A 24,069-nucleotide genomic window follows, 5' to 3' on the forward strand; every position below is an offset into this window, starting at 1 on the left:
TACTTAGAATAATTCTCAGTGTGATTTACTGTGGAAAAAATCATAGGAAACTCCAGTAATTTTATTTTGAATATTTTATATACTATGAAAACCCATTGTTTGGCATTTTAGCCACTTTTCTTAACTTTAAGCTTCCAGCTTGCTAGACACAAGTGTATCATTATGCATAACATTAAAAAAGATGAAAAGTGTAAAGATTAAAAACTTTGTGGTTCTCTAGTTAATTTCTATAATATGTTTTTCTTTCAGTCAAGTGCTTCTGCTCCTGATGTAGATGACCCAGAGGCTTTCCCAGCTCTGTCCTAAACTGGATGTCATAAGCCAACTCTGCCCCCTCGCTGGGCCCTCCCCTACGAGGCTTGCATGCTTAAGGATCGTAAACAACTAAGAAACTTAAAAAATGACTGTCATTCATGCCATTCACACCTAAAGACTGAATTTTATCTGTTTTGAAAATGAACTTCTCTCGCTACACAGAAGCAACAATATGGTAGTCAGTTTTGTATTTAGAAATGTAATGGTAGCAGGGATGTTTTCATAATTTTTTCAGAGATTATGCATTCTTCATGGATACTTTTTTGTATTGCTGCTTGAAAATATGCATTTCCAAACTTGAAATATAGGTGTGAACAGTGTGTACCAGTTAAAGCTTTCACTTCATTTGTGTTTTTTAATTCGGGATTTTAGACGTTTTCTCCAAACTACAAACTGGTTTTTAAATATTGCACACTATTTGTTTCCTTTAATACCTACTTACCTACTTTTATCAACCCATGGTCAGTTGGGATACGTAGAATTTAATTTGGCAAATTGTTAGTACCATGTGGAATACTGTTCTGGAATACTTTTTAATTTAGTTTTTAATACTTAATTTCAGACTGGTAAAAACAGTCATTTTTCATCTATCTTTGGCAGTTTGTTGTGTATGCAGAATCTTTATACAAAGTTGATATCAAATACTTGAAAAATAGTCAAAGCACATTGGTTTATAGTCAAATACCTGCATATTGATCCAGCAGTGGTGTGCAGATGATTGGTCTAAAAAGTTTTTTAAAACTATATTACACCTTTCACTCACCCTTTTTACCTTTTATTCCTTTCTCCTTTCAACAAAACTAGATACTTTATTGGTAAAAGTTGTTTATCCTACTTAATATTATTCTTTGGGAAAGTATCCTCTAGACTGGGGTAGTTCTTTCCGTTCTCTACGGGCTGGGAGATGGGAAAGGGAGCATCATCTATTTCTAATGCAGTCTATCCAAATGTCATTTGGACTATGGAATTTTGGCAGTGCAATATGTTTATATAAATACATCACCATCTGATGTATTTACATACTGTTCCATTAGCTGCAATTCTTGTTCTGAAGAGGAAAACAAAGGACGCCATCTAGGTCTGGGAGGAGAATATTTGACTCTCAAGTCAGAGAACAAATCCCTTCAAAAGGAGACATCTGTGGTCTGCATGGGATACAAACCAAAAAACCTTTTGCTCTAAATTTTGTTCTGAATTTTTGCTCCATTTCTTCATCCTTTGGTCTCTGATTACTCGCTGACAAATGTTTTTCAGGGGGTGATTGTAAGAAGACCGCTACGGCCTGTAGAAATTCCTTCTAGGTTAATTTAATCCCTGTGAACAGGAACATTACCACTTTCCAAATATGAAAGGACTTGAGAGAATGACTAATAAAACAAAAGATTTCTTAGGTTTTTTTCTTTTGTCTGCAGCATTAGTTAGGAGACTAGAAACCGGTTGCTCATTTTATTTAATGTTTTATTCTTAGAGCAGCTTGTAAAATATTTGTAGTTTCTTAACCAGGTAGATAGAAAACAAATGGTAATGCCCTATTTTTTTAAAAGCTGTATAGGACAGGCCAAAAATATTGGAAACCTTTGGATATGAAACTTCTGCTATTTAGCTGGCCTGCTTTATCTAAACTATTTTCTATCAAAAAAACCCCAATACACACTTGTGCTGATTTAAACAAATGTTAATACCATTGGATTAGACTCTTGTAGTGCACTCACTTATCAGTTTAAAATAGTTGGCTCTGTGAAGGAGTAAATTTTTCCAAACAGCGGATAGTAACATTTTTTTTTGTTTCTGGATCAGACACTAAACATGTTTTACACAGGTGCTTAGCATTGGGGTATTCCAGTTCTTGGCACCAAGAGGTAAATCTTCATTAATTACTTTTGCTTTCTTCATGATTGCACATTCCACACCATGGAATGTGTTGAAGGTTATAATGGCATCTGTCAATTAGGAATACAACTGATAATACAACTGTGCAAATAGCTTGATTTCCAGAATCACCTTAATTGAAAAGCTTTTGCTGTAATAGAACCTCTTCCACCCAAACTATATATTTGTGCTCTCCACCATGAATCTTAACTCTTTATCCAGACTACTCCTGTGCCAGTTGAGCATTTTGAGCCTTGCTACCCTGACATTGTCACAGAAGTTGTCTGCCTCTTTGCATATCAGAGTATAGAGCAATACCTTGAATAACATGTCAGATAGAATACATCTTTTAAAGACAGCCTGTTCATAAAGTTGGTCCATCTGCTGTTCTGATAGATGTAAATTTGCCTCTTTTAGTCCATTTATGTCAAGAACTAAAACTGTGAAGTTATCTCTCTAATATTAGTGGGTGTTAGGTAAAGATTTGTTTTCATGCTCTTTTTAAAATGTCCTGAAAACAGACATAAGAATCCATTTAGGTTCAGGCGTCTCTTCTAGTTTCTGTCCCAAGTATTCTAAATCTTATGGTGGTAGTGCCCTGGCATATCCATTGCCAGCAATGGACCTTGCTTTGGGTAAATGTCTCCCTCCATTGAGTAGTTCCAATATTTGCTATTGATGAGCTTCTCTTCAGTAACTTGTCCTCTCCTCTTGCTTGCTCATCATGCTGCCATGCTATGACCAGAGCTTGTTCATATTTAAAAAATCTGGGTCAGAACAGAAAAGTTCACTCAACGTTTGTGGAGGGAAATGGACAGAATCACAATATAAATTGGCTTATGATTGTACTAATTCAAAGACTTGAGCATGAAAGTTCATCTTATAACCTGAATACCATTGATCCTGGTAGAAAATATTAAGATTGATAGATAAATACAAGTGTTGGCCTCATGGAAAAGGGCATAAACTATTTTAAGGAAAATTAAACAAGGATAAAAAGCCTTTTTTTTGTGGATATGGTGTCTGCACCTGTTACTTTCAAAGAGAAGAGATTTACTGTCATTTGACCCAATGCCTTTTGCCCAATGACATTGATTTGTATATCCACGTCCCTTAATAAATGCAGTACATATGCATAGGACTGACACTTCCAAGCATTTTCTGATTATAGGGATAATGTCAACCTCATTTAGCCTCATATCCCTCCCACATCTACATTTATTTACACTTGAAAACTTGCTAGTTGTAAAGTTAAAGGCTACCACTTTTGCGTGATGTGATAATACACAATGCAAGTCTGCATAATGCTCTACAAGAGCACTAATGGATGCACAGATTCCCGCTGATGTCTTATGATCCTGTTACACTGATCAGTACGCCAAGGTAGCTGTGTTGGCTTCTGCAATAAAAACAGCAAAGTAACAGTCTTGCTAGTGAAATAAAGAAAAGTTGGGGAAAGAAATGTTTTATTCTCTCAAGCATTTATACAGACTATCCAGTTTAAGTACCTTACCTCTGGGTCTGAATGTGGATTTTATGATTGATGCCAATCAATTTTTCAAGCTTGAAACCAGGCTTTTAAGCAAGTTTCACATTGAAACTGACTACTGGGTCAACAGACTTCATAGAGCTTAAATTCTGTAATAGCAAAGAATGTATTAACTGCTTAATTACAGTTATTGATGCTGGACTTCTAGAATCAGCTAGCTGTACATGAAGTGATGGCAGCATTATGTAAAGCTTATGTGGTTGAGTGCTGGGAGAATGTCAAATAAAATAGCTGTTTTTAGACTCCCATTCTCAAAATGATTTATAATACAGGCATCTAATCTGGTTGGGGGAAGATGCCATAAGGTATTTACCCTTAGGTACTATTTTTTCTTTGACATGCCTTACCAGAATCATCTCCCAAAGTTATTAACAGATGAAATATGCAGCTCTTGAAAAGGGAGAGATCTTGGATGTCATAGCTAAATACTTTGTTTTCCCTGACTGTTAAGTCTAATGATAAACTATTGGACCCACAGAACTGAAGACCTTTGCATGTACTCCAGGCTGTGTTTTGCTGATAGTAGTTGTCAAGCAATAAGCTTCTGGGACCTGAAAATGAAGCAGATAGGGTAAAAAGCTGGTAGTATTTCCTTAGGGAGAAAAAGTGGTGTTTCTGTTTTGCAGACCACTTTCATTAGAAAGGGGCACTGTGTAAAGTTAGGACAAAATTCAAGTGTCTGCAAGGCTGCCTGACGCCCATGTGGCATGATGCTTTAAATCATCTTTGTTCAGAGATGAACTTTCAGTTCCATTGTAAAGATTGCTGTTCCTTCAGACCAAATCTGTGTCATGGCTTAAAGCTATTTTCATTTTGCCTTCAGCAATCTATACATTTTGTGTAGAATACAAGAGCAGTGATTTCTGTTCCTGTCACTAGTGACGTAGTTGCAGTGCGCACTGCTCGTAACTGGCCATCTGCTCAGAGGCCTGGAACTATTAGAGCTTTTCCAGGGTGAGATGTATTGGCAGTCAGAAGAGGCTTGCAGAACACCACATGCCTGCACTACTCTGTTTAGCCTAAGGACAAAAAAGTAGCTGTCGCACTTTGACTTGCTGTAACCTCATAGGCCCCACTGACTCATGAGAAGTCAGTGCTCTCTATCAACATTCCCACTCACTGCTGGCTGGAAATTCAGTGGAAACTGCAGGTGTTCAGCATCTATGACATGCATTTTAGACACAAGAATGAGAATTCTGGCTTCAAATTTGAGGCTTTTAGTCTACCAGGGTTTCAGGCAGCCAGGTCATTGTATGACTACTTTGATCTTTGAATAGAAGCTTTGTTTGCTGGCCGCTGTGCTTTTGAGCTGAAAAACTATTGTGCTATGTGGCCTCATATATACTTGTCTTTTAATGTATTTAGCAGTGACTATAAGTTTTGTTTGTTTTTTTTTCTTTTTTTTTCAGTTCTGCTGCAAACAGTACTGGCCATATACCTGTTATGCATGTGCGAACAGATTAAAATGAAATAAGCCCATTCTTTATTGGATATAATGACATAAAACTACTGCTGTTTCTGAGAATTTGCACGAAATTGCATAAACATTTGAAATAAGTTTGGCCATTAGTCTTAGACAGGGCCACCCTGCTGCTTAATAGTGCCAAGTGTGGGTGGCCTTACTCGTGCCAATGTTAGCACTCTCACTTTCATAAACGCTGAATTTTCCCAGTGTTTAATGGTTGGGAGAGTATACAAGTGACATGGGATTGGTCATAGTCTGTTGCAGTTGAGTTAAATTAACATGTGATCAGTATATTAAGCAGCCTTTAAGATGCGCACTTCGGAGAGTTCACATTGCCTGTTGTAATTTGCTCTTTATACAGAACACTGAATAAAAATAAAGACCTGCCTGTTCTCTCTCTGATCACAAGGCAACAGTTGCCCAGTTTTTAAAGTCAAATTGATTAAATCGAAAATGAAATACTGGAATTACAAGATAAAATGGCAATAAGAAACTTGCATTGCTGCATAGAAGATTAAGAAAGTTAAGGAGAAAAGAGGCTGAATTGTCCATTGCTGGTGGTAGTACAAGATAAACATGCAGTTTCTGTCTCTGTCCCCTTCAAGGCCCTTCGTCCTAATATCACCACAAATCACCATCTTTTTGTTCTGTGTTTGTATATTAGAATGGGGTCCTGGTCCATGACCTGGTTTCCTAGGTGATAATACAAATCTGTTCCAGAGTTCAAATAGTTTTATGTTGTACTCAGAGAAAATATGCTTCATCAGTAGCAGCACGATGGTGATATTCTCCCTCATTGCAAATTTTTGTGAAACTTCACTGAGCCAGCAAGTTCTTTGGGAATGAAACAACCAATGTATTGCTGCCTTTGTTTTCAGATGCTCTGACTGTCTCCACCCTTCGCTATAGTTTGTCCATCCTAACTGCAAAAATAAAATGAATATTGAAAGTGATCCTAGTGATCTTAAAACACTTGCTTATCAAGACTCCCAGGATCAAATGGATTGGGGTCGGGGGAGGATCCAGGTTCCTCCCACTGATATCTGGGGATTAGAGGGAATATTCTGATCACTGCTCATGGATTTGAGGCATAAATACCTTGCATGTCTGTGGGAGTATACACCCCCAAACACAAGCGGTGGGCTATTAGTAATTGTGGCTACATATTGTCATAGGTGGGGAAGCTTGCTTTCTGCCTTTCTTTCGTCTCTATATTGTGAATAATTTCTACAACATGTTTTATGGCAATTAGAGTGAAGTGTTTTGACAATAAGGGTAAGTAGCATCTGCCATCAAGGGAGCACAATACACTTTACAGTATAATAAATAGCCATAGAGTAGAAATAACATTCCAATTGTACCATGCAGAAATGCTAAGGGGTTTGGTTAAGGTGACATAGTGAGTTGGGTATAGAACTTGTCTCCTAACTCCTGGTACTGGGCTTTATATTAAGTTAGAAACTTTGTGAAACCTTTGACACAGAATTCATGTCCAGTTGTGTAGGTCCTCTGCTAAGGCTTGTGATTGCCTGATCTTTTGTATTGGAGTGGTGGTGGAGCCATTGTGAAGATTTCCCCAGCAATAAAGCACATCACTTTAATTTCCAAATTAAAAAGCAGACTGGAAGAGTTGTTTAAAACTGCCCTGTCCCTATTTTTCATTGCAGAGCAGCCTAAAATATGCATAGGAAAGACTTCTAACCCTTGTATGATTTGAGTGGCTTTGAACTTTTTGCTGATGGCCATTATCTGTTAAGATATAAAATAAGGCTCTTTTTTTTTTTTTTTTGGGTGTGTATTCCACACTATTCCAATGTGCCTTTTTGTGGTAGTTATTTTGCTGAAAAGTTTCTGGAGCTTCTAATTGTGCGTAATCCATTTTCCTGTTTCCCAGATTTCCTTCCAGCTCTGAAAAATTGCCTCTCCAAATGACATAGAACCCTACCTCTTAAAGGCCAGCAGACTCTGGATCTCCTGAATGTTAGTTCAAGCCCGAATTAGGTGTAGAAAGGAGACAAGAGGACAAGGTTACTTATTTTTGCTTCAGTTGCAATTGGCAGATGTTCAAAAATAGACTTTAGAGCTGCTAGACAAGCTTTGTGGTATATTGGATTGAGTTGTCATTCATTGATCAGATATTAAAACCTTAGGTCAAATGTCTTTAAAAGTGATTTGTAATCTTCTATCTATAAAGGACCTTTCAACAGTGGGGGAAGAATAAATTACCAATTCTAATTTTGAAGTTCAGTGACATTGCAGAGTAGCAGAAATGTGTAGCACTGAAATAGTAATGTTTGAGAAGAGACTGGTTACTTGTGATCAGACTGTTGTACAATTTAGTGATGGAAAACATCAGCTGGAATTTTTCAGGCCACCCACTGCAAAAAATGGATACTATGCCTGATGTTAACCAAAAGGCCGAGGAGCAATTGTTGAGGTAGTCGGGTTGGTCACATTAAGTCTTGTCTACGCAAGAGAATTACTGATTTAATTACATTTAGGCAACTCCCTTGTGCAGACACTTCTACTTCAGTTAGAGTACAGACCTTAGGCCTAACACTGCAGCTTCTATTAGTATTATGCCATTCATCTGGAACAATATGTACTATAGCAGTTTGTATACATTTTTGTCAATTTTATTCCTCCCTCAAGCTTACTTGTTATAGACTTGTGGATTTATACCAAAGCACTTTTTTTTTAATATATCAGTTTTGCTACCCAAATTTAGAACTGTTCTAAAAAAAGACTAATAAATATGATAGAAATAGACTTTATTCAAGAATGTAGAGTTATATCTATGACAACTGGCTAGATTTACTTTATTTGTATGTAACCTATTTTCATGAGCCTAAGTGGTGGTGGTGGTCATTAAGATGCCATGATTGATTGTAACATATGCACATTTCTAATCATATGACAGAGACAGAATTTGATGTAAGACTCGGTTAAGAGTCTTATTTTCAGCCAGGGAATAAAGAGGAACAAGATGACAATTTTTCAGAGGGGATTGTAATTAAAAGTACAAAATTTATTTGAAACCCTGCGGAAACCATTTCAGAGGTGATCATAATTTGGCTATTTTAATTCAAAGACTAAAATTTGCTTTAAAATGTTTTAGAAAAAATATTTGTGCAAAACTTAGCTCAGCCTTTTTTATAATTTGGACATGGAAAACAAAATAGTGTCTTAAACTAGGCCCTATATATATTCATGAACGCATGCACACACCTCATGATGTAATAAGTATATGTGTATAGACAGACAATGTCCTGGTTGAGTACAATAAAGGACTTAAAAGAAATCTTGCAGGCATTGGAGCCTAATTCTACTGCTAATCTGTACAGCAACCGAAAGGGTGCTCCACCTAAGAGGCTGCAGGCTCAGTACCATAGTTTGAACTTCACTTCTCTCTTCCAATTTAAAAAAAAAAGCTAAATAACGTACCTATTAAAAATTAGCTATTTCACATGCACAGCCACTAATTTCATAAAATGAATTCCTATGTACAAGCAATATCAAAATATTAGACTGATATATAAGACCATAAGAGAGTATTTTGTTGTTTTGATGCTTGACTACAGACCAAGTGCAATGACTATAGGGAAATGTGTGTGATTGTGTTTCATGCAAAATCCACAGGAATGTCATGACAGATCTTTTGATGTTGAAAACAGATGTGATAGGGTCCATAATGTTAAGTTTCTATGTTGACAAAGAGGCAATAGTTGGAATAAAAAGTCTTTTGAAAATCTGCAGACAAATAAAGGGCTTCCTCCCTGACCTGCAAGAGTTACTTGAGTTTAGGTCCTTCACTTCTGAGTACAGAAGCTATGTTGGTCTCAGTGGAAAAAGCTATGGTCCAAATGCAACAGTCTTTTACAATAATGGTGCATTTCTTCTACATGGGGTGTGGGGGGTGGTGGAATTCTCCATTATCATTGCTTTGGGAGTATAGATCTCTTCAGATTCACTGAGGATTGTTTCATCAGGAAATGAGAAAATTGCATGTCAACAGAGACAGTTTGGGATAGTATTGAAATAGTTGCCATGCAACATGCTAAAATCTTAATCCATTTGTTGAAGTACTGGCTTTACCTGCTTTGAAAGGGCGACTGCTGTTATGGTGAGTAAAGAAGGTCAAAGGAATGCTTTAAAGGTAAGTCAAAAATCTGAACTACTTCAGATCTGCTTGAAATGTCTACATTTTAAAAAACAAATTCCTCATATTAAAAACTCAATCTGTGGATGTATCCCAGAATGTGTGATCAGTCATGGTAGCTAACAAGTCAGTATGAAATGGAAAAGATTATGTGAACAAAGCAACTTAGTTTTCAAATTTCCAAGATTTTAAGTGAATAAAATCATAGAATGTATAGAAAATATTTTAAAATCTGTATCTAGACTATTTTAATAAACAGTCAAAGATTTTGCTATTGGCAGATTCTTGTTGCCTGTTTCTTCGTTCCTGGAAACTATTCCTACTACCCTGCCATTGGTTCACTCAAAAAGGCAATCTGACTTTTGCTTAGTGATTCATAACCTGCTGCAAAAATATAGTAGGAAGCCCTTTCTCCAGTTACTCATGTCCACATCTGTAACACAGTAGACAATAGTACCACTATAATTAAAAGTTGACTAGCGTACAGCTTAACTGGGGCAAAAGAAAAAATCAGCAAAGGGTTCTAAAATTGTGCCTAATTTGATTGCCTTGTAGTGAACTGTGCTTCAGCAAGTCTCAGGGTGTGGTCTAAAGCTGGAGGTTGAGCGTGGCGTTTTTAGTGTTCCTTAAAAATAAAAGACGTGACCTTAATTTTACATTGTTTTTTTGCTCATACTTGGGACGCAAAATGGTGATTCTGATTCACCCGTGGCCCTGAGGGTGTCACATAGGCCGCAGCTGTGTGCTGATTGGGCTTTAGGTGAGAGACAGGGCAGTTGAGAAATGGATTTGTTTGTATCTCTGTCCATGTACAGGTGCAAGTAGACAAGTGCTGAGAGCCATTTAGAAGCCAGGGCTGGTAGTTTCTGAGCAGATCAGTGTTTTCCCATGGGCTGCAGGGTAAGTTTCCATGGTAGATGGAGTCATAATTGGAGAACTGAGCCAATCAGCACTCAGGGAGAGAAGCTATAAAATAGGAGTTTGAGACCACCCGGTGGGCTCACTGTATGATCCTGATGATACATAATGGTGTCTCCTGGAGTCAGAGGCCAGGTCCCAACGTCTGTGGTGACTTTTCCAGGGTCTTACACCCAGTAGCACAGCACCTGGGGCCCTCCATAGGATCAAACCCTTAATACTGTACATGACCTATTTGTGCCATATTTATGAAGCTTGATCTCAAAAGTTAGAATCGGGGGGAAATATCCTTCATATAGCAAAACAGCCTTTAACTCAAAGTTTTAGGTAGAGGGTCCACCATGGATTCAGCATATTTATTTAAAATGTTTTAACATAATTAGTATTCAATTCAGATTTCATTTTAAATAGGTTTTTAATCTAAAATGTAAATAAAAATCCAATTGAAATTTAAAAATTTTTTTCAAAAGAAATAGTTTTGTTTTTGTTTTGTTTTTAACATCACCCTGGTCAAGGTGGTTCCTCCTCTCCTTATGGTTCTGCTCCATCAGAGAAGCAGCCCCTGTGGTGGTGATGCCTTATGCACATAACGGACAGTCCTCAAAATGGAGAAGAGGAGTGCTGAGGGGCAGGGAGGGAGCTGTCCCACCAGGGAGACTTCTGGGGCTGTAGGAGCAAGGATGAGTCAGAACCTAGAGCCCTTTCCCCGACACTCCCTCTGTCACATTCTGGGGTGCAGTCCAGGCCAGTGAGGGGTTGTCACCACCTATCTTGTAGGCCTGGCTGCCTCACAATGTCTTGCTGCTGCCACTCCCAGCCTGGGCCACTACCAGCATATAGGTCACACCTTGAGTATCTGGGCATGGCTGTAGCTGGTCCAACAGCTCTGACCCCAGCAACCTGTCAGCAACACTCTAGTCACACTCTGGCTTCCAGCAGACTTAGTTACAACCTGCAGGTGACCCCAATGCACTCCTAGTCCTGGATTTTGTGTTCTGTAACATCCAGCCCTCTCTTGGGCAGTTCAGTATCAGAGGGGTAGCCGTGTTAGTCTGGATCTGTAAAAGCAGCAGAGAGTCCTGTGGCACCTTATAGACTAACAGACGTTTTGGAGCATGAGCTTTCGTGGGTATTCATGCTCCAAAACGTCTTTTAGTCTATAAGGTGCCACAGGACTCTTTGCTGCTTGGACAGTTCAGACATTATGGTTTATTGCTCCTGTAAGGAGTCAATATTCAACAATTTGTTAATTTAACTGAAGTTACCAAACAGCACTGGATTGGTTTAGATTAAAAATAAAACAATTTTACTAGCAAAAGATAAGATTGTAAGTGAATTCAAGTATGAAATAAAATGAGAAATTGTTACAAGCAAATAAAAATGAAACCACATGTCCAGGACCGGCGCTAGGGTTTTAGCGCCCTAGGTGCATGGCAATTTCGCCGCCACGCGCACTGGTCCCGTGGCTCCAGTGGAGCTGCTGCAGTTGTGGCTGCTGACGGTCGGCTGCTCCTGTAGCTCTGGTGGAGCTGCCGCAGTTGTGCCTGTGGGAGGTCCACTGGAGCCGCGCAAGCAGCCAGCCGCCCACCCACCCACCCGCAGGCATGCCTGCGGCAGCTCCACCAGAGCCACCTGCCGCCCCTCCAGCAAAACGCCGCTCACCAATAATTCTGTCACCCTAGGTGATTGCCTAGGCCGCCTAAATGGAAGCGCCGGCCCTGCACATGTCTAAAACTTAAGCTAGCAAATTTTGGTAGAAGGCTTTGTTTTAAGGTGGCCTTTCTCACCCTTAGTCTTCCAGCAATAGGGGACTGACTCTTTTCTTGGTTAGGATCTCCCAAAGGTGCTTGTGCTTTTGTCTTAGCTGAAAGATATAGCTTGGGTGTGTCTACCCCATTCTTTTACCTTTGAAGTGGATTCTTCTGAGGTCACTCTTCAAAGTAAAGGTCATTCCATCAGTAAAGAAGGAGACATCTAGTCTGGTGGTGAAAGAGGCTCCATGCTTTCTTCCCCTACTTGTGTTTGCTGAAATCCAAATCGTTCTGTTTCCTGCCATCTTCTCCCCATACGGTCTTGAAGACTGTGTTTACATCTTATATATAAACTGAGGTAAACTCACGCTTCTTTACTTAGGACAGGCTTGTTTAACAACTTTTGCCTAGGCAGAGCTGGTTAGTTTTGGAACATGTGCTAATATCAGATGAGGAATTCACAACTTTACATATTATGTTGCTACATACATTTGACCATAAATTGACCAGTGAGTTACTAATTTTCAAATGATACCTTACAAGGCATAGTTTGTACAAAGATTATTACAGTGATGTGTAGGGTGTGAATGCAGGGATGCTTTTGATCAGTCTCCCCTAAAATAATCTGAGCCCTCCAAGATGGAGGGGCACCATTTAAAGTTGATGAGAGGGAGTTGTGTGGATCTGCCCTCTATTTCTTCGTTTTCAAAGGTTTCCGTTTAGCCACGTTCTGCACAGGTATGAGGCAGGCATGGGCAGCCCTTACTCCCACATCAGTGGTGATCGCACCCCTCCTCCCCGACCCTGCTTTGTGTCTGTAGTAATCCCCCACCCAAGTACATATACCAATTTAAAAAAAAACCATGCAACTCCCACTAAATATTAAACAGTAAAGCACTGATTCAAACAGAACCATTCAAGGATAAGGGACTTCCACCTTACTTCAGCTCTGAAGGCAGTGTCGCCACCAGCAGCAGTGCAAAAGAATGGCGAATCGAACAGCTGCCAAGGTGTAAGATGGATGCCCTGTCTCCCTCAACCCTCAAGAGTTATTCATAGCTGTGGGCACAATGTGCGCGGTAAGGGTGTCCCCCGTTCTCCCCCCCAAAACAAACAAAACTTCTCATACACACTCAGAATACATTCAGTGCCATTTCCTCCCTCACCCAGTTAGAGAACCTCTGCTCTACCTTAAAACAGAACTTTTGGCAGTTAACATATAAGTATGCTCTGCTGTAAGAACACATCACCTACCTCAAGAGCAGGTTCTCATAAGATCCACACAAGAAAGAGGTGCAAAACGTGTACTATCTCACAAAGTAAGACACAAAACACAACTCTAACGATGTGTATGTTTAGATTTTATACCTTTCCTTTAAATTACATGAAGTGGGTGAGTTGGTACTACCAAACTAAAAACAATGATTTTGTGATTTGTGTATTTGACTAAAGTGCACAGAACCTGGCCAGAATACCAAAAAAAAAACAAAAAACCATGGACATATAAACTGGCCTGCTTAGTCTGTGAAAGAATTGCAGTCAATTTTTACTGCATCCAAAGTAAGTTTCCCTCCACAAGAAAACATTGGCATCAGAAGAGAAGTTGTTGGGAAAATGGAGAAGGATTTGCATTCAAATTCATTGCTTTCTTCATTCGTGTCCGTAATGGGAGACAATATGTTTGAAGGCAAATAGTTCACAGTCATGTCTGTAAGAGGATTGGTAAGGTACTTGGAAACCGTTTGGATTTGCTCTGTTTCCTCCAGTACTACTTTTTTGTACAAGTAAGGCAGGTGACACTTGTAATTGTCTCCATCATCTGGTGTGCTGGGGGCCAAAAGTTTGTACTCAGAGTTCTTTTCAGTGGATTCCTGTTTCTCAAAGCTGTTTTCTATTGTTTGCCAACCGTGACCTTCACTGTTTTTAATGTTGTTGAAGATGGGTATGTCCTTGAAAGCCACTGGTTCCCTTTTTATGAAGACTTCCTCTACTTCTATAGTTTCAGGCTCTTCAAAACTGCTGAAGTAGCTTAGAAACTGATTGGAATCCAAGTTCAGCTCATTCTGATGGGTGAGGAAAAATATTCATTATTCAGACAGTATCTTCTACCCTGTCAAAATGCAAATAGCTTCTACACAACATCCTTTCTAATACTGCTAATCCTAAAAGTAAGTTTCTGCATTGTCCTTGTATCAGGCTATGTGATAATCTTAACAGACCATAAGATTCACAAAGTAGTTTCCTGCAATCATTCCACTGACCATAAATTCACACTTTTTTTGTACCAAGAGATTATGGACATGTATGGCCAAAATCATTTTTAAAGTGAGCATGACAAGCTTAGTATAAAAATAATTTTGAAAGGTGACTTACCTCTACGGAGGAGTACTTTTTAGCCCATGTCGAGTTAGCTGGGTCTGGAATGGCTTTTCTGTACCACTGAGGTACAAGGACAGAAAGGAGTGAACATAATCTACAAACAAATGGAACATGTTGGCATTTAAAATCATGATTGCTAATTCCTGCAAATGTAATGGCTTCAAACTATATTGTAAACATCCTCACGTTTAAATCTGACACATTCAACTGGGACACCACACAGTGCCAAGATACCAAATAATCAGTGGTTTTCTCAGTGTAGACTGCTTTAGGCTGGACTAGTAGAAATTCCAGCCTGCCAGTATTTCGTAATTTGCAATTTACCATGTTGGAACTTGTATTAAAGCAATTTAGTTTAAGCTCAATCTGGATAAAACTGTTCTGATGTTGACTGCTAGGTTCTCAAACTCTTCATTTTGTTAATATCTATGGCTGCTCTCTCAGCTGAGGGCACCTGCCAACCTACACTCAGATGGTTTGCAGACTCAGGGTCTTGCTATACTTATTGCTGCTCCTGGATTCCCCAGATGGCAACAGTGATAAGAAATCTCTTATTCAGTTTGCAACTGGCTGAGACCTGCACTTTTTCCTCTCTGAAGTGGACTGCACATCTGTTTGCCTCAACACTTGAGTTTTGCAGAAACCTCTGCCTTGAGTTAACCTTGAAGAAGCTAGTCTGGAATGCAGCTGCTTGACTTGTCTGGAGAGAAGATAAACAGGAGCACTCTTACACCTGTACTCTGCCCCAACTGCCAGTGACTTTCTAAACCCATGTATGACCACATTGAACACTGATGGAAGATGCATCTAGGCTTTCCATTAGATGGACTTCCAATCTAAACCATGTAAAGTGTATACCAGAGGTAGACAACCTATGGCACGCATGCCGAAGGCAGCACGTGAGCTAATTTTCAGTGGCACTCACGCTGCCCGGGTCCTGGCCATCAGTCTGGGGGCTCTGCAATTTAATTTAATTTTAAATGAAGCATCTTAAACATTTTAAAAAACTTATTTACTTTACATACAATAATAGTTCCGTTATATATTACAGACTTATAGAAAGAGACCTTCTAAAAATGTTAAAATGTATTACTGGCACGCAAAACCTTAAATTAGAGTGAACAAATGAAGACTCGGCACATCACCTCCTGAAAGGTTGCCGAACCCTGGTGTATACTAACATTGCAGGATGTACACCTTTAAAAGCCAATAAACTCTCTTTCCATCCCTGCTTCTAGTGCTGGGATGTAAAAAAAGGGTCCTCAAGCATGTTTTTCTTAGCCCCAGTGACTGCAGAATACCTGACAAGCCAAACTTTTACCTTCTACTGTACCAATAGCTTCTAGAGGCCCCAGTGAAAGAGGGAGGGAGGGAGGGTGTGTGTGTGTGTCTGTCTGTGTCTCTCTCTCTCTCCACCCAAAAAAAGTCAATTTCTGCCCCCCAAAAGCTTAGAATCTAAATTTCTGGCAAGTTCTAGTAGGGATTGTAGTTCAACTCTACATTCTGAGCTGCTGTTTTTATATCCTATCCTAATTCTTCACAGCTGCAAACACTACTCTCGCTCTTGTGGCCAAGAGGGCAACGGACTGTTTCTGAGATACTGATTCTGCATCATAATTTACCACTAAGTGGACAAAACACTGCAAGTAGCTCGCACCTATAATGTATCACCGCTGTGATGCTGCTCTCTTAGAAGTATAGGAATTGCCATACTACATCAGACCAGTGGTCTGTCTAGTCTAGTATCCTGTCTCTGGCAGTGGCCCGCAACAGATGCTTCAACAGTAACTCCTGCAGTAAGCAGTAATGGAATGGTCTGTCTTCAGGAAGTTTCATCCTGACTGATAGTTACAGGTTTGCTTATGCTCAGAAGCATGAGGGTTACACCCCTTCCATAGCTCTTGTTTTCTTAAGAAATCCTTACTAACGTAACACTGGATATTTCTGTTAATCATATAAACTGAACTTTGCTAACCTGGAGGCCCAGATAGTGACACTTCTGATATAGCTCCCAAACTTTCTTGTCTCTGCTGTCAGCATTTTGTGGTGGTCACTGAGTCAACAAGCTCGTAGATAATCTACTTTGCCTTTTACCTTTAAGTATATCTTTTAAAAAAAAATGGCCCCTTCCAAGTTTTTAAACGAATTAAATTTGGAAGGTAGCTGGGATAGGAAAATCCTTGTGGCATCAAAACTGTTCTGTAGCAGCAGATAATTAGAGAGCTCTTCTGTTCTATGAACCATATTTTGTTCTGGTCTCTAGACGTCTATTACTTCCTTGGTGTGTGTTGCTTTATGAAGACAAATCCCTGCTCTTAAAAGTTTTCAGTCTAAGGGCTGGATTCTGTTCTCAGTGAAGTTAACAGGTGTCTTGCCATTCATTTCAATGGGAGGAGGATTAGGTCCTAAGAGTTCAACTTGAAGGAAAAAAAAAAGTACAGTCAAACGCCGCCATAACGCGAAATTGCATATAACGCGATCACAAGTTGGTTCCCCTTTAAGATACAGTATAATACAGTATGATACTGTACCAAAGGTCCCCAACGCCATGGCAGGGGAGAGAAGCTGCAGCCCCGCACCTGCTGGGGACAGAGAATTCCGAGGCTGCTGGTGCCGATGCTCTCTGTCCCCGGCAGGTGGGAGCCATGGCTTCTCTTGAAGCTGAAGGGAGGCCACGGCCCTGCACCTGCCAGGGACAGAGAGCACCGGCGCTCACAGCCAGAGTTCTCTGTTCCCGGCAGGCGGGGAACCGCAGCTCCTCTTGAAGCCAGAGGGAAGCCGCAGCCCCGCACCTGCCAGGGACAGAGAGCACCAGCACCCGCAGCCCCCGAGTTCTCCATCCCTGGCAGGCGGGGGGGGGGGGGTGATGCAGCTCCTCTCCCCTGCTGGGCACTAGGCACCGGGGCACTAGGTGCACCTCAATGCACCGCTTTGGGGACCACCAGACTGATTTGAAACCCCACTATACCGTGACCCCGCATTTAGCGTGATGGGATTTTTTGGACCCCAAAAGTTGTGTTATAGCAGAGTTTCACTGTATATAGTGTGTGTGTTTGGTGTGCGCACACATTCTCGATTGGTGCATTTCTGAACCTGCATCTATTTACATGTACAAATACCTAACTTTGTGCTGTGTTTTTTTTATTTAATATCATTTATGCAATTTTTTTTGACATCTTGTAAATTACAGGTAAAATTTCAAAGATGTTTAGAACAAGTTGTAAAAAGACATTATCATACATTTTAAAGAGAAAACTACTTTATTTCTGGAGTTATGATAAAAATAATTCACTTACGCTTTTTGAACAGATTGCACAAAGCAAATGCAGGCTGAAATACCAAAGAAGATGCAAGCAGCCGAAACAACAATCCATTCAGAGGAACCTGTAAATCCAGCAAACCCATGTTGATAAACAGCAAAAGTCAGGTTTTAAATATGCTAACTCAACTGTGTGGATGGTTGAACTATGATAGTCCTGGGATATGCTCTCTTGCTCATAAACAAAAAAGAACTGAGTACATTTAAGAACTGGAATTTGGCACTGCTGAAATGCTAAAAAAAAAAAAAAAAAAGTACTTTGTAACATGGGGCTCTTCATTTGGCAATTTTACCCAAGACTGATTGTCTAATATATGCAGCCCTTTAACCTTTGTCTTGGGCCACTGCACTTAACATCCACATATGCAGCAAATAAACAGAGTCAGTAAGACAGACTATGCTAGTGAACACTAAGCTAGGCAGAAAAGCTTTAAACAGTAAATACACTATGTTGTATCTGTGAAACACTCAATTAGGGCTGGTCAGGAATTTTTTTGACAGAAAATTCAATTTCTGCAAAATCAAAATTCATTAGGGGAACGTTGATTTTGCTGAAGTTTTTAAATTTTTTGTTAGGGAAACTAAATCGAACTATTTTGGTTTAGATTAACCCAAATTTGAATACTTCAGTTTTGTCAAACTGAATCATAATATTTCATTTGGAGTCAGTTCAACATGAATCTGTGGCTGCTGCAGCTGCCACAGTGCCTCATGGGAACTGTACTTGGGATGCCTCAAGCCCTCATTCTCTACAGGCCAGGCTCCCTACCTGGACATCTCCAATGATGCACCATGGTCTCTTCTCTGAACTGCTGTGGTGCATGATGGGAATCACATAACCACTGTACATTTCAGAAGAGCTGATAAACCAAAATGAAATTTTTGGTATTTACTCATCAAAATTTTTCTGAACTTTCTAGTATATGTGTACAATTTTGTTGTTTAACTTTCTGTCCCAATTTGGGATGAAAATAAATGTCAAACTCTGGGAATTTCCCATGTGTTTGAAAGTCTGATTCTACCAGCTCTAGTCAAAATGTAGAAAGGGGTCTGACTTTGTAACTGGTATTACAGGCATAATTGTGTGGAATACACACACAAAGGGGGAAACTTCTGAATACAGGAAACCTCTGAAATAGCTGAGAATTACAGGAATTCAGAAATAATACTATTTTATTTATTTCCTTGAGAATTTTGCCATTCACTTCAATGTGAGCATAATCAGGCCCTACTTTAACCCTAGCTTAAATATGTAAGTAATAATTTGAGGCCAATGGGACTGTTCACATTGAAGCCTGTGCCAAAACTCTTATAACCTTCAGTGAGGTGTAACACTGCTTGCCTTACTTAGGTGAACAGTCCCACTGGATTCAAACTACTACTTGCATATCCTATTTGTCTCTGCAGGTCTTTTGGGGGAAGGTGGGCAATTGGAAGAGAAAAAAAAACATGCACAATTTTATAATCAGCTGAAAATATCCAATTATTTCCTCTGTAAGGATTAACAGGAGTAGGTACAATCCAAATCTGTGTGAAAGGGCTGGGGCAAGGGATAGGCTTAGGTGTCTTTCTGCTGGCTCCTCACACAAAGGTCTTAAGATGAAGCTATTTATTACTTTCTAGGTAAACCAGTTCTTCGTTCCCCATAGGGCTTTCTCCAGCCATGGTTGAAGCTGTCATCCACAAAACGTAGTTCACACCATGCTGCAGGTTTTTGATTAAAAATGAATTTCTGGAAGTCTCTTTATGGATGACTGAAAAGAGGAAAAACAGAGAAATCAACAAAGAATCTGGTGTTTTTATTTCTTGTTTAATTCTAAAGAACTGAACTCTCAGTTCTCCATCTCACTTCTTTCTCCCTCCCTTTCCTTGTTCTCTGAGTCTTGTCTTCACTGCTTTCGCCTACTCTTGGCTACCCATCTTTGTTTTTCTTCATAACCTATGCTCTGAACAGGCTTCTCCTTCACCAAGTGTCCTGCTTTCTCCTCTAAAGCTCTATGCAGCTTCTTTCATGAAGCTTTTCCAACCCAGACTTCTGTCCCCTTTGCCCTTTTGAATCTGAGCCATTGTCTGAATTAGATCATCTGCTGCTCAGGATAGGGACTACGATTGCCATGTTTGCTAAGCACTATGTCTGCTTAAAGGACTTTGTAAATAACCATGTCCTGTACATAAAGAATTTAACAGTACCATTTTCTGCCCTATTCTAACTGGTGTGATTGCTAACTTGTAAAGGAGCACTAAGCACAGATTAGTAGTGTTCACAGTTGAGCAGCTACTTTTACTTTCTATGGGCTGCTCCTGCAATGAGCTGCAAGAAGGATGGACTCAAATAGCAGCAGGGCTAAAGCAGCTTCAAGTCCTGGCAGCACTCAGTTTGTCCCCCCAGTGTATTTTTAGTAAAAGTCAAGGACAGGTTGCGGGCTTCCATGAATTTTTGTTTATTGCCTGTGACCTGTCTGTGACTTTTACTAAAAATCACCTTGATCGATCAGTCCTTCAGCCCTTGTATAGATTGCGCTGATCACAACACATCTTCCATTCTTCTCATATCCTGGCTTCCCTTCTCCATGTACGGCAGTATCTTTTCACAATAAAATTTTCCCATCTCTTTGGAGGTCGGCCGAGTGGTTGTTTCAGTTCCCATGGGTACCACTTGGCGACAGCTGCAGTCCATTGATTGTCAGTGAGCCTCGCTATATGCCAGGCCCTTCGCATTTTACTATGCTTGTTCTCAATGACATCTTGCACTCCACTCTGTTGTCTGATCACTTCTTTGGGGACTTGGTCGCAGATTGAAATTCCCAGAATTCTTCTTTCCATCGCCCTCTCCATGACAGACAGTTGCTGCTCCTCTGACTTCATCAGTGCCCATGTTTTGCTGCCGTACAATATTGCTGGCAGTACTGTTGAGTTGAAGAGGCTGGCATGTATTCCCTTGTTGATCTTTCCTTGGAGGACATCCTTGATAGAGCTGAATGTGCACCAACCTGCTTTCTTTCTTCGCAAGAGTTCACCTTCCTGATGGTGGCACATGTTAATTTCTTGGCCCAAATAGACATATTGCTCAGCTTCTATTTGTTCTCCCTTGATTTTGTTATATGGCCTTTTGGCATGGTATCAGACCACATAAATTTCGTTTTGGAGCAGTTAATTTTCAGTCCAACTTGGCTGCTTTTTGTGTTGAGTTCTCACAGCATTTTCTGTAGTTTGATAGTATTTTCGGCCATCAACACTTACTAAAAAATACTGAGACAAAATCTTAAGCCTTACCAATGATTCATTACAGGTTTTTCTGAATGTAAAAAATCCCTGTCAGTAGCTCCAAATGGATCAGAAGCCTCCAGATCACAAGCTGGTCTGTTCATAGGATTAGGAGCTAGTTAATAGTTGCTCACTGAACAGATCCCTAATGAGTGTCATTTTTAAGCTTTATTTTATTAAACGTGATTAAAATCCCTTATGGTAGCAAAACTATTCCTCAAATTGTGAACTTGGATGTAAATCAGTGCAGATGTTGGCATGCTTTCTTCTAGGCAATAGCTATCTCGTACTGGGCCGTTACAGTAGTACATGAACACCTCACACTCTTGTAATGTATTTATTCTTACAACATCTGGTGAGGAGGGGAGTACTACTGGCTTTTTTTTTTTTTTAACAGGGTGTTGAGGCACAGAGAGGCTAAATGACTTGCTCAAGGTCATACAGGAATTCTGTCAGAGCTGGCAACTGAACCTACGTGTCTCCAGTCCTAAGCTAGTGCCCCAACCACTGTCCTCCCTCTCTCTGATAGCTATTTGTGTAGAAATAAACTGCATTTACATAAGGATGAAAAAACTTGATAAAGCACAGAGGACAAAATTAAAAACTAAACTTGCTCCTATAAAATTACTTTAAAGGTGAATATGAGTGTGCTTTTTCTGTTGTTGCTTCTTTCCAATATTTTTTTTAAAAAGGCCTGAATACATTTTCTCAGGAGGCTGTTGGGAGTGAGGGGAGGGGGGTTGGCCTTTGTTTTTTAAGTGTGGAAGTGGTTTTTACTTTTTTTCCCCCTCTTTTTTAGAAACAATAACTCTTCCCTCTGGCTGCTGGCAGAATTCTTGGATGCCTCAGAAATGTGAACTGGGAGGGTTTTCATTCCATAATGGAGGAGCCAGCAGGCCAAATCCTTATCCAAGAAGTTTTCTCCAATTCTTTAGTTAAAAGAGGTGTTGTTAAAAAAGAAAAAAAAACATAGTTTTAAGCAGTGACTATAAACTGTTTCCTCTCTCAGGCTCCAATTCTGCAAACATATTCTTAATTTTACTGCTATGTGCTGTCCTATTTATTACTGTGAGTAGTTCCACTGAAATAAAGTTAAACACATGCATAAGCAACATCAAGGTCTCAATTAGGTTTCACTTCTGTGGTATGTCTGATGCCATAAACTTACTACTTCTCTGGTCACACAAAATACCTGGGTAGATAAGACCTGAATTTCAGTTAAAGGAAGTCAAAAGAAACATGCCTTGTAGGCCATCTTCATACATACTTAATGAGCAGAACACCCACCCCAGCATCATGGAGAAACTACAGTCTGAGATTTGTGGCCTTCCCACAGTGATTAATTGACCTAAACTTACGCACAGGTGCTGTCAATAAGGAACTTGAGAGCAGAGAAAAAAGTGAAATTTAGGGTTTGTTTGGTTACAGTGTAGAAGGTGAGTCTATATATGAGCTGTGGAAGAAAATAGAATCCATAATAAAAAGCATCTATGTAAAGACAAAGATGTTTAATTGGGCAGGAGACGAGAGAGAGATATTGTTATAAAACAGTAAAGGACCTTTCAGTTCAAGTGATGCAAGGAGGAGTAAGGAGAACAGAGCATGTGTGGTTGCAACAGAGGTAAGTTTTTTTTTTTTTATTAGTCTTGAGAACCTAAAAAGTATACAGAAGAATTAACACTATTGTTGGTGTAGTAAGACTTATATTATCCTGCAGTACAATGATAACTAGATACTGCCTGAAGATTGGATTTTTTTTATTCTCGGGTATTACTGGTTAGTGATGAAAGATCACCCTTGCCTCAAAACATGTTTGTGAAGTGATGTTTTGAAAGGCATGTTTGTGTTTTAAGAACTCTGTTGTTGCAGTGCCTGGATGCAATTGAGAAAGGAATGTATATGGGTTTGTTTGTTCTGGGAGGGGGTGGTGGATATAGGAATTACAGTGTTCATGGGATAATAGATGACTTGCACAATAAGAAAGTGGTGTGTGTGTATATGTATGTACTGATTAAAAACTTCATTGGTATGTGTATATCCTGAATGACTTCTGAGTAAATCTGTTCCCTTATCCAATCTATAACTAAAAGGGACTACATAAATGACTGTTAAGTAGATAATTCAAGGGTAGCAGTGTGCACAGATATCAAATTGCATTAGTTTATTCTATTTTTGTCTTGCTAATACAAGTGACATACTTTTAAAAACTGACTCTCCAGTCCCTTCTGCAGATACTTTTAGTAGAGAGAAGCCCAAACCAAAACCTGGAATTGGTTGGCTCCAAACTCTGGGGAAGTTCAGCTCTGCAGCCAAGTCTTGTGGCTTTTGGGCTCATGTGTATCTTTCTAAATGCATTTTTTCCTCTTACCTAGAACAGTGGGGTTCATATTTTCAACGTCCTGTACAAGAATAGGGTTTATGTTCTGCTTATTTTTTGCCAGATACCTACCATAAACTTTAGGGCCTTCCTCTGAGTTTTTCTTCTGCAAGTATATATTGTAGCTAATGATACAGCCCATTTGCTGGTGGCCTGGGATTTCTTCCCATGAAACCCAAACACCATCTCCTTTTACTGCTGTATAAACCTGGGGGCCAGCTGATGGTGCTGCAAAATACAAGATTTTCTTTTTAAGGACAAATGTTCAGGCTAGTTTAAACAAAATGTCTCAAACTGAATAGCCAGAGCTTGCCTTCCTGTTTCAAGTATCCTCTAGCTGAAGCCACTCGTCCAGCTCTGTTCCTATAAAGTGCAAATACGTTGATGTCGTAGCACTCATTATGCTTTATGCTCTCTGAAACAAGAGAGATCAGACATGTGGTCAATTGAAATATTATTAACCCAATTACCTAACCATTTAAAGTGGAGACTAGGCTTCAATTTTATTGCATATATTCTTCAAATTGAGCAAGAGGCTCTTCATGTTCTCCTCTCTGGCAGCTGTGCATCATCTCTCTGTTTGTGTAAATAGCTTTAATGTTTGTGAAAAATGTCAAGCTAAGAGTCCTGAAGACTGAAGTCTTTTATACAGCCATCGAGTGGGTATAGCACGGGCCACCACAGTGGAAGAAAAGTCAAAAGCC

At 39.7% G+C, this 24,069-nt stretch overlaps 2 protein-coding genes across 3 annotated transcripts in view; one reads left to right on the top strand and one right to left on the bottom strand.

The window, feature by feature from the left end:
- SERBP1 (SERPINE1 mRNA binding protein 1) overlaps positions 1-7,939 on the top strand; it is a 34,353-nt gene extending 26,414 nt beyond the window's left edge. For both annotated transcript variants that reach the window (XM_030572012.1, XM_030572013.1), the window contains exon 10: positions 250-7,939. In XM_030572012.1, coding sequence (XP_030427872.1) covers positions 250-306 — 57 coding nt within the window. In that variant the 3' untranslated portion in view covers positions 307-7,939. The remainder of the gene's footprint in view (positions 1-249) is intronic.
- Positions 7,940-13,400: 5,461 nt separating this feature from the next.
- IL12RB2 (interleukin 12 receptor subunit beta 2) overlaps positions 13,401-24,069 on the bottom strand; it is a 28,049-nt gene continuing 17,380 nt past the window's right edge. The window contains exons 10-15 of the mRNA XM_030572011.1: positions 23,679-23,780; positions 23,438-23,593; positions 19,341-19,478; positions 17,702-17,789; positions 14,400-14,499; positions 13,401-14,089 (exon numbers count right to left, since the gene is read on the bottom strand). Of these exons, the coding sequence (XP_030427871.1) occupies positions 13,544-14,089; positions 14,400-14,499; positions 17,702-17,789; positions 19,341-19,478; positions 23,438-23,593; positions 23,679-23,780 (1,130 nt within the window). The 3' untranslated portion in view covers positions 13,401-13,543. The remainder of the gene's footprint in view (positions 14,090-14,399; positions 14,500-17,701; positions 17,790-19,340; positions 19,479-23,437; positions 23,594-23,678; positions 23,781-24,069) is intronic.

Source organism: Gopherus evgoodei, chromosome 8 (genome assembly GCF_007399415.2).
Source record: "Gopherus evgoodei ecotype Sinaloan lineage chromosome 8, rGopEvg1_v1.p, whole genome shotgun sequence".
In the NCBI taxonomy this organism is placed as follows: domain Eukaryota; kingdom Metazoa; phylum Chordata; order Testudines; family Testudinidae; genus Gopherus; species Gopherus evgoodei.